The 10,792-nt window shown below is 35.2% G+C and overlaps 1 protein-coding gene across 3 annotated transcripts; it reads right to left on the bottom strand.

Moving 5' to 3' along the window:
- Positions 1–20: 20 nt before the first annotated feature.
- Positions 21–4,130, bottom strand: LOC18432460 (serine/threonine-protein phosphatase PP1). Of its 3 annotated transcripts, none has more exons than XM_006842563.4 (3): positions 3,315–4,130; positions 943–1,502; positions 21–384 (listed from the first exon to the last, which is right to left on the bottom strand). In XM_006842563.4, the coding sequence occupies exons 1-3, from the start codon at positions 3,490–3,492 to the stop codon at positions 184–186; spliced, it is 939 nt and encodes a 312-aa protein (XP_006842626.2). In that variant the 5' UTR covers positions 3,493–4,130; the 3' UTR covers positions 21–183. The 3 variants fall into 3 exon arrangements, with proteins under 3 accessions (XP_006842626.2, XP_088730211.1, XP_088730212.1); XM_088874085.1 differs by lacking the exon at positions 3,315–4,130 and adding an exon at positions 2,233–2,294; XM_088874086.1 differs by lacking the exon at positions 3,315–4,130 and adding an exon at positions 1,939–2,294 and having other exon boundaries at positions 943–1,897.
- Positions 4,131–10,792: the final 6,662 nt, after the last annotated feature.

Raw genomic sequence — 10,792 nt, forward strand, 5'->3', positions numbered from 1 at the left:
ATCTTTCTTTTTTGCTAGCCTTTATCAAGCAAATAATCAACTAATTATTATTAACGTTAACCAGAGGGAACATTAATAAATAACTGAGACCAATTTGGTCGAATTTCAATAGAATATAATGTATAGCTAATGTTATCCATTGTACATACTGTACATGCCAATTTCCACTACACGCTTTGTTGATTAGGGAAGGCTTTGCCTTGAGGATTCACTAGAGGATGCAGCCTTGGACTTTCCGGGCTTGAGGATTTGAAAGGAGCATAGGAGGCTTGTGTCCACATGCATCATGGCCCCTGCATTATTGAACTCTCCACAATAATTTGGTGCTGAGAATATGGTGACGAGGCGCCTATCTGCGAAGAACTCGTACCCATCTTCAACCACCTGGCAAAAGTTTCTTTATATGTCTAGCTAAATGCAATAATATAAAAGTGAATATATAATATGAATGTTATGTTTGCAATAATTGCATAACCAAATTTTAGAAGTAAAAAACTATGATCTAGTGATAAACCCTAGGGCAAGGTTACACAATTGATCTATATTGCAGGGGAAGAGAACAATTGTAGTGTGCCTTCATAAAGAGGAGAAACAAACCCCAGTTGATCTTATATGTTCAAATTGTTGAGATGTGAGATTGATGACAATACTCTTTTCACTAAAAAGATATCTATTCTTCAGCTTAGTTAAAGAGCTTGGGTGTGGCATAAGGAGGCTTTACTGGTCACTTGCACAGCTCAAGTGAGATCTACTTACCATAGATACAGTGAGTGATTAGAAATGATCAAAATAGTGATGTGATCTCTCATTGGATGTGGCCTACACTGTCTGCTAGGATGAGGTATTCAACCCTCTTGGATATTCACTGAAAATCTCATACAATGACTTATTATGAAATCTGAGCATATGGAGAGAGAACCTGATCAGTGAACTAACACATACCTGGTGAGCTCGGCATATGAGGTCGAGATCATGCTTCTCCAAAAACTCTGCCACCTTGTCGGCCCCAAATGTGTAGGAAACCCCCCTATCATTCTCACCCCACCCCTTGATCTCTCTGTCAGGATCAGCCCATAGCAAATCACATAGCAAACCCTGATCCGGCACATCAACTGGCCTCTCAATGCTCCTAATTTGGTCCAAGCTCTCCAGCTCAGGTGATAAACCACCATGCATACATAATATCTTATCATCGATGACGGCTGCCACCGGCAAGCAATTGAAGCAATCGGTGAAAACTTTCCAAAGTCTCACACTGAACCTGCGCTTGCACTCGTCATAGAAGCCATAGATCCGGTTAATAGATGCACACTCGTGGTTTCCTCGAAGGAGGAAGAAGTTGTCCGGGAATTTGATTTTGTATGAGAGGAGAAGGCAAATGGTCTCGATGCTTTGCTTGCCTCTGTCGACATAGTCACCAAGGAAGAGGTAGTTGGCGTCAGGGGGGAAGCCACCATACTCAAAGAGACGCAGTAGGTCAGGGTATTGCCCATGTATGTCACCTGAAATAGGAAAAGCTTTTGGTTAGTCCGCCAACTCATGTTTCCACCCCTTGTTTTCAAGGGTTTCAGGACAACTCACCCTACTTTGCAATTCCATTTTGTCTTAAATCCATGATTATGGAGCTCCAAAAATACTGTAGATCTGATATTCTTTGAAGAATGGATATGGACGGTCCAAAAGAAATGGTATGAATGGAACATTTATTAAGGTTCAAAATTCATTCATGTTTCGTTAGATTTATGATTGTGGTAGTTGAAATTATATGTGTGTAAAGCTTTGGATTCTCACCCATCTCCAAGATGGATTTTTGAAGGGGTAGATCTGGACTCACCTACCCCTACCAATTATACAAGTCCGTGCCCGAGGAAATGACTACTAATTCAGCCATTAGCACCTAATTCCCGAGGAAATGACTACTAATGCAGCCATTAGCACCTACTAATTCCAGTTGGGGGCTCTCTGGTCTGGTTACTACACCAGTTACAACCAATTAATTGGAGAAAATAGAAATTATGATTTTTTTCTTGTCTTTTTTGCGGTAATTCAGTGGGAAAGACAGGCCCCAACTTTTTTTTTTTTCAAATAGTTTACTAGTTAGTTTTTCGAAACCGTTAGTGGGGTGGTGTCAAAGGGAATGGAAACACCAACATGGTGACTGACAAGTCGAAGCAAAGAATGGAAACACCAACATGGTGACCGACAAGTCAAAGCAAAGAACCTGATGCTCACAAGTCAAAGCGAAGAACCTGATGCTCACAAAATTGAAGGCGAGCTTTGCTTGTTACCTGATCCTAACAATCATCAAACTATGACAAGTCAAAGCAAAGAACCTGATGCTGACAAAATTGAAGGCGAGCGCTAGGTTGTTACCTGATCCTAACAATCATCAAAGTTGGATCAGATTTTAAATTAAAATTTTTGACTAGCGTTTAGTAGTGATTCTCACTGTCATTTTCTGATAAATGCGATCTCTTGATTGTCATTTTCATTTTTTGATAACCGCAACCTTTTTATCCTTTTTTTTTTTTTTGGGAAAAATCTTGATGATTATTACGCAAGTTTTGTCTTCCTAGCAACTCCAGGGTTATAGGTAACAAAAATGTGAGCTACAAAAATAGAAATTACATATAGCGATGTGAATAAAGTTGGTAAATTTGCAATCTTGAGCCTGATCTTTATAGAACTCGAGGGAAAATTAGGTTGAACTGACATGAAATGGCATTCTAAAGTATGTAACAAGCAAGAAATGGATCGTCATTTTACTTTTTTTGCCTTGGGTGGATGAATCAGAATGAGAATTGTATCAACTGATGATGAAATGTCTAAAAATATAATGGAGTTACAAAATGTCAAAATCAAGGCCCATGGCATTTAGAAGCTCTATCATCAAATAACAAATGCAGGTAAGCAAAATCAAGATTATATTACTGGGGATTGTATACATGTTATACGACTGTTTGCCTTAGCAACAAGGTCATAATCACCATATAAATTGGGCAATTGGGAATGTCTCATTTCTTCAATAAATCCAAAAAAAAAAAAGGTTCTTAGACTTTGCACATCATCAATGCTACACCTCTAGTCCCCCAATTTCATATATGACGGCTGGAAGGGAATGTGACCTTGTATTAAAGGAAATGGTTTTGTTGTATTAGCTTCCACAATAAAAAACCATTAAAACTGAAATAATATGAAAACCAACATAGTCAACCACTAACTAATCAAGAATCTCTAGATCAAAATGACAATCATGAAATTAAAAGCAAAAAATTGAAATTTTGAAAGAAAAGAAGAATCTGATGATCTCTTACCACAAATGTTGATGGGTGCCTCTAATTCAAGGAGATTAGGCTGGCTCATGAATATTTCCTTTGCAACAACGCATAGCTGTTTGATCTCTGATTCCGTGAGCTTTACCTGCTTGCTGGGCTTCGTCTTCCTGTTCTCTGTTAATCGCCTTATCAGATCATCCAGTAACCCTTCCTCCATTCTCTATAAACTATGAAACCAGATCTTTATGGCTATTCTAACAAAAGCGGGAGAAGAAAAGCTCGACTCTGATAAACTTGATCTCAGATCGTGAAAGGATGGGGAGCTCCTGTTTTCCTTTCTTTGAGAGAGAGAAACGGTTTTTGGTTGGAGAGAGAGATTGGGTTCTGGTTTTTGCTCTCAGAGTTCTGATTGAAAAGAGAATGGGTTGGGTTAATGGGGGAGGGAGAGCTGCGTCAAAGAAGAGAGAGGGCGTATTTGACGGGCAGCCCTCCCCCTTTTGTGATGGGTTATTGGGGCAGCCATGGAATATGGTTAGCCTTAGTTGCCCGGCTGCCCGCGATTCTTTCTTCCTTCCCACTTCTTTCTCTCTCTTCCCGCCATGTCACTCTCTCTCTGTTGTGCTTTGTTTGCAGTTCTATATTTTCAAATCTAGTTAGAGTTTCGACCAAAACTTCTTTGCAAATGACTACAACAATAACACAAAACAAAGAAAGGCATTTTCTATAAGCGAAAAGTTTCTCTACTTAACAAAGAAAGGCATTTTCTATAAGCGAAAAGTTTCTGGACTTAACAAAGAAAGGCATTTTCTATAAGCGAAAAGTTTCTCTACTTCCCTTACTATACAGTTCCTCCCATCTAGCTCTCTAATTTAGATCAAAGATATATAGTTCCTCCCAACTAGCATTTTGGCCATCTTATTTTATTGCGAATATTTTGTTACAGTTGTGAGTTTAGGGGAGGAGTGGATGTCCAGAATTTGGTGTCAAAATGTTTTGTAAAAAAAATTAAAAATAAAATAATGTAGAGGTGTGCTATCTCAACCGTCCATTCAGAATGGACGGTTGAATAGGGAGAAGTATATAATTTTTAGGGAAATTTGCTTAAAACCCTCAAATATGGACTTTCTAGGCATTTTACCCATGTTTCTAACTTATTTTTCTCCAAAACCAATTTTTATAGCTAAAAACCTCCCAATACAAAAAGTTCAATTTTTGACAAAAATACCCTTCCTGTACATAAGGTACCGAGGTCACTACTATTTGCCGGTCCGGTGTTTAGAAGGGCCAATCCGGCATTGAAGTCACTGTATATGGTTCGGTCCGGTGTTTTGAAGGGGCAGTTCGGCACTGAAATTATTGGAATTGGCCTGGTCTGGCGTTTTGAAGGGCCAGTCTGACGAATATTTCAATGGAGGGTGTGGCCCGGTGTTTGTAAGAGGCCGTCCGGTGATTTATCTGTGTGGTCCGACGTTTGCATGTGGCGGTTCGGGGATTTATGCTATTGGAGGGGCAGTTCGATCCGGCGTTAGTAAGAGACGATCAGGCGATTATATGTGTGGTCTGGCGATTATCTGTGCGGTCCGGCTGTTACATGTGGCAATCAGGGGATTTATGCTATTGGAGAGGCAGTCCATCCGGCGTTTTACAAGTGCGGTCCGGCAATTGATACTGAATTATTGAGGGATCCGGTAATTTTGAGCTACGGTCCAGCGTTTATGTCACTCCTGCTTTTAGCAAACACAATCCGGTGTTTCCTTTAATTGGGATCTGAAAATGATTTTTTATGTACGGGAAGGTATTTTCTCAAAAAAAAAAAAAAGACTTTTTGTGTTGGGGGTTTTTAGCTATAAAAGTTAGAAAAAGTTAGACGGATAAAGTGTCTAGAAAGTCCATATTTAGGGATTTTAAGCAATTTTCCCTAATTTTAGGGTTAGAATAGAAAGCTTGCCCCTTTCTACTAAAGTTAATGCATACTTATTGGTAAATTAATATGGTAAGCTCTCTCTCTCCATGGCTAATGAATAGGTTTTTGTTCTCTTTTTTTAGTGCATGAATACTGTCTTTTGGTACATGAATAATTTTATGTCTCTCTTTCCATATTTTTATTTTGAATTTTAAGACAATCATGGGTTCCTTTTCATTAGGGGCTGGAATAAAAAATTAGGTTATCTAGTCTGAAATTTTGAGATTGAGCAAAAATTTAAGCAATGGTCCATGCAGCGTTTCTCTCTCTTAATCATAGTTGGGTGAGAGAGATTTGAACTTTGAGGTCCATTGGTTTCTCACCACTAATATCCTTAAACTAATTTTGTCAAATATCCTTAAAGGCAAATCCATGCCAATTCTGTATTTTTAGAACTAAGAATCCATCCAAAAGCATAATGATATACGAAGAGATTGTATGCTATGCGACCATTTGTCCTATGTACAAGGAGGTTACAAGTACGTTTAGCTTAGATATCAAAATCAATGGTGTGAGGCGTATCATGAAGTTCAATAAAAAAAATTTTAAACTTAGAGGTTAGTCAATAAACTATTTCAACCACCTAATTCGATATTTTATGCACACAAATGATTGTGACCTCCTTATGCCAAAAGTAAATGATCTATTTGTATACTTTCTCATATAAGAATCACCTGAAAAGGTTATTAGGGACCAATCCTTTTAAAGCTATGGCCTAAATTTTGCATAAAATTGCCGTTATGGTGCCAGCAAAACAACAAATTGATTATCTCTTGAAAATTCTAGATTTTATTCCAAGTCCTAAAAACAATATATTTTATAGGATATTATTTGGACCATCAATTTTCAAGTGTTTATAGAAATCTGCATTATTTTTTACTTTCATAGTTGCACCATTTTTAAATGTCTACATAGCTTTGCATCTTTCAATATTCTTAAAATTTGGAAAGAATTAGATCTTTGGTTTTAGGATTTTATTTTCTTGTGAGATTTTGAAGTGCGACTTCACTTTTTTTTTTTTTTAAATTTTTGAATTGCATGTCTGTGAACAATCATCCACTCTTTTGCGACTTGACGGTCACATGTTGTTGCTTAAATAAAAACTCTATTTTCTATTTGAGCTTTCGAACTAGGTCAATCATTTGATCTATGATTCATTGGAACAAAAAAGGAATGGCCTTTCTGATGCTCCTGGAGCCTTTTTTTTTAATTGCCCCAATCCCATAGTAATAAGGAAAAATTTTTAATATAAGGTTGTTTTAAAATGTAGAATTAAAGATACACTTAAAAAAATTCATCATAAAAAGTTGTTTTAATATTGAAAAACCTTCTTATTGATAATCTCAACATCGAGATGTATGAATATTGAAAAAAAAATAAGATTTTGAGTCTCAGAAATAGTGCATCTTGCAACACATTATCATGTTCAAAATTTTCATATGTTTATAGATCTAATTGATTTTAACCATTTTTGAAGTTTAAAATTTTATAATTAGATTTCAAAATAGATTTTCAAATAATCTTAAGAATTTTTTATACCATAATTACATATTATAATAACATTTGGAGGCGTGCCTTAATTGGACTATTTAAGGTTGCAACCTTGCAAAAACCACACCCTAATAAAAGTAATGGGTCAGGTTTGTATAAGCATAGCACCTTAAACAATTAACGTAAGGTGTACCCCCAAATGATTGAAAGATGTTGTTTTAGCTTCAGAAATTATAGTCTTCAAAGTTATTTCATCTCTATTTATAAAATTTAAAATTTCAATAATACTGTGGATTGAGAGTATCTATAAGTGCTTAAAAATCTTGAAATGGATGGTGCAGATTAAATATTACAAGATGCATTATGTTAATCGTTTCTTCTTCTTTTTCTCATCTATATATTTCGAGGTTGATGTGATCAATTGGAGGGTTTTTTTTTGCATCAAAACATCTATTTTCAACGGTGCATAATATATGTTACATCTTTTTTTGCACCTTCTATAGTATAAGGTGGACACCTCATATAAACCTCTTGCATAGTTCTAACATAAAATCTTTCTTTTCTTTTTTTTGTCATCTATATATTTCGAGGTCGAAGTGATCAATTGGAGGGTGTTTTTTGCATCAGAACATTTTTTTTTCAATGGTGCAGATGATATATTCCATCTTTTTTTTGCACCTGCTATAGTATAAGGTGGACACCACATATAAACCGTTTGCATAACATAAAAGCAAGTTATACTAATGCACTAATGATAAAAGGAAAAAGTTTATATGAGGATGTAACCTCATAATGTAGAACTACGAAAGCCCCTAAAAAATCCATCGGAAAAGGTAGTTTTAATGTTGAAAAACCATTTGATTGATCATCTCGACATCGAGATATATAACTATCAAAAATAAAAATATTTTAAGTCTCAGAAATTATGCATTTTACAACATATTATCTACAACATCCATTTTCAAGATTTTCATATGTTTATAGATCTACTTGATTTTAACCATTTTTTAAATTAAACATTTTATAATTAGATATAAAAATAGATTTTGAGATAATCCTAAAATATTTTACATCAAAATTACATATCATGATAAAATTTAAAAATGCACCTTACCTCTACACCTACGGATGCAACCGTATGGAAACTGTACCCATGATAAAATGGTCTTACAAGGGTAGAGAGGCCATATATACAAAATAAAATTTTAGCAAAAGAGAAAAACTAAATATTGTACTCCAATGTCAAACACATGAAAGATGAGGGTCAAAACCGTTACTAAGTTTATGCATCTTATCCCAATCTTGGGTTGCTGATTCAGGTTTTGTTTTTCTTGGTTGGCTTATTTTAGGAGAGTATTTAGCTGGCTCTTTTCGGATTTTTATTCTCTCCCGTATAATAATATAAGGGTGAGGTTTGTATAAGGTGCCAACCTTATACTATTGAAGTAAGGTGCACCTGAAAAGTATTCCAAAAATACAGTTTCGGTGCTGTAAAGTCTTGCGATGATATAAAAATTTATTGTTGCCTCTAATTATGAAATATATATACACTCGAAAATCTTAAAAATAGATAGGACAAATAATGTATTAGAAGATCAAATATTTGTAGGACTAGAAATCCTCTTTTTTCATGTCTATCTCGAGGTCGAGGTGATTGATTTGAGGGTTTTCCAGCATAAAAACAACCTTTTCTAATGGGTTTTTTAAATATATCTTACTTATATAGTATAAAGTTGACACCTTATACAATCCATATTTTAAGGAAAAACGTTAATGTATGGTTTGGTTTTAGCACCTAAAATACTTAAGGAAAAAGTTGTTTTGATGTTAGTAAACTCTCAAATTGATTATCTTATATTCAAGATGTATAAATATATATGTTGGGACAAAAGAAGAAGATTAAGTTATGAAAGTAGTATCGAGATGTTTCAAAAACGTTGACACCTTATACACTCTATTTGGAGCTTTAAATTTCATAATTAGGGGTATTCTTGTGCCATTGCAAAGCTTTTCGGCATCAAAATTGCATCTTTCGGCATGGTTCTTCAAGCACCCCTTATTTCAATAGTATAAAGTTGATATCTTATACCATCCTTACCCATATTTTATACTTTCAAGTAAGTGTGGTTTGTATAGAGTCTATGCTCTAAACAATCAAATTAGAGCCTACCTTCAAATAGTATCGAGAAATGTGGTTTCAATATGGGAAGTCTTTGTGATAGCCTTAAAGTATACTGTCATATTTATTTATATAGTTTAAAGCTTAAAAAATTGTGTAGATCGGCATATTTATGAAAACTTGAAAATCTTGAAAAAAATTGACGGTCCAAAAATGTGTTACAAAATACACTATTTCCAAAACTTGCAATCCATTTTTTTGTCGTGTCCATGCATTTTAATGTCGAGATGATCAATTTGACGATATTTGAGCATCAAAACAACCTTTTCAAGAAAATATTTTGAAGTAAGCTCAAATTTGATTGTTTAGAGCCTCGGCTCTATATAGACTTTTCCCTTCAACTATTATCTTCTTTCTCATGCTCATACACACCACCAACGAAAGCCCAGAGATCGGGAAGATGCTACGAAAATTGGGAAAATCTTTGAACCTTAAACTAATGGGTGAGGTTTGTATAGAGCCTAGGCTCTAAACAATCAAATTGGAACCTACCTTCAAATAGTGTCGAGAAATGTGGTTTTAATGTTGAAAATCCTTGTGATAGCCTTAAAATATATTTTCATATTTATTTATAAAGTTTAAAGCTTAAAAAATATTGTTGATCGACAGATCTATAAAAACTTCAAAATCTTGAAAATTGACGGTCCAAAAATGCACTATTTTCAAAACTTGAAATCCATTTTTTTCTCATGTCCATACATCTTGATGTCGAGATGATCAATTTGAAGATATTTGGGCATCAAAACAACTTCTTCGAGTGAAATTTTTTAGGTAAGTTCAAATTTGATTGTTTAGAGCCTCGGGTCTATATAAACTTTCCCTTAAAACTAATCTAACATTTTAAAATTTTAATTAAAAAAAAAAAAAAAAAGTTAGCAAGAGAGATACTAGATGGAGCTTTTCCATAATCATGATATCATGACAAAGCACGACTTATCAAGTGGTATCTTTACTGCAAAAAAAACATAAATATTTTTAATAGAAGTAGACAAATGAAAACAAAACGGCTTATGGTTATGGTTCCCCCGGCGGCATAGATTGAGTCTTGGGATATTTCGCTTATACTATTGTATCAGAATGAATCGATAGCAAAATTGTACTGTGATTTCGTTTCTAGGCTCTCTACCAGCCTTTTTTTTTGCACAGTGGGTATGTTAAGGCTCTAACCTACTTTATCGAATTCCTTGAAATTCTGTATAAGGCGTTTTGGTGATTTGGTCCAAGACAACAGTAGTGTTAAATTATTAAATTCCTAGTCCTGAATTCCTGAACTTGAACTAGATATTTTAGTAACAAACACGTGTTCTAGGAACTTAGAAGATGCCGGAATAGTTTCATCATGTGGTTCGGCCCACTTAAGTCAAGCCAAATAAGATAATACAATAACCCTGCTCGTTCCAAGTTCCTAAATGTAGAAAAAGAATTTTAATGGAAATACATGTTTAGGGCTCCAATACTATCCAGTAGTAGGGGTGGTAATGGATCCAGACCTGACCCAGGACCCATCGGGTATATCCGACACTGGTCCGAGTATGGATCAAGCAATTGGACTCAGTGGATTGGGGTTTGGGTCTAAAACTTGGACCCACAAATTATTCGAGTCTGGGTCGTTGGAGATAAAATACTTTACTTTAAGACCTATTCGTTTGGGTGTATTAAGGATCATATACAAGAACTCATAGTCATCTTTAGCTATTAAACGACAAATCAATCAGCTTAAAATCTAACAGCAAGTGATTGTGACATTGTTGCCAGTAATACGGGTATATAATTATAAAAAAGACATAAAAAAACGCTTAGTGAGGGTGGCATTGGACCTAACCAGACCTCGGACTCGACGGGCATAGGTATGGGTCCAAATTTTGAACCCAACGGTTTGGGTCG

This window comes from Amborella trichopoda, chromosome 8, assembly GCF_054954075.1.
Source record: "Amborella trichopoda isolate Santa Cruz 75 chromosome 8, AtrichopodaSantaCruz75HAP2 v2.0, whole genome shotgun sequence".
Lineage (NCBI taxonomy): Eukaryota > Viridiplantae > Streptophyta > Magnoliopsida > Amborellales > Amborellaceae > Amborella > Amborella trichopoda.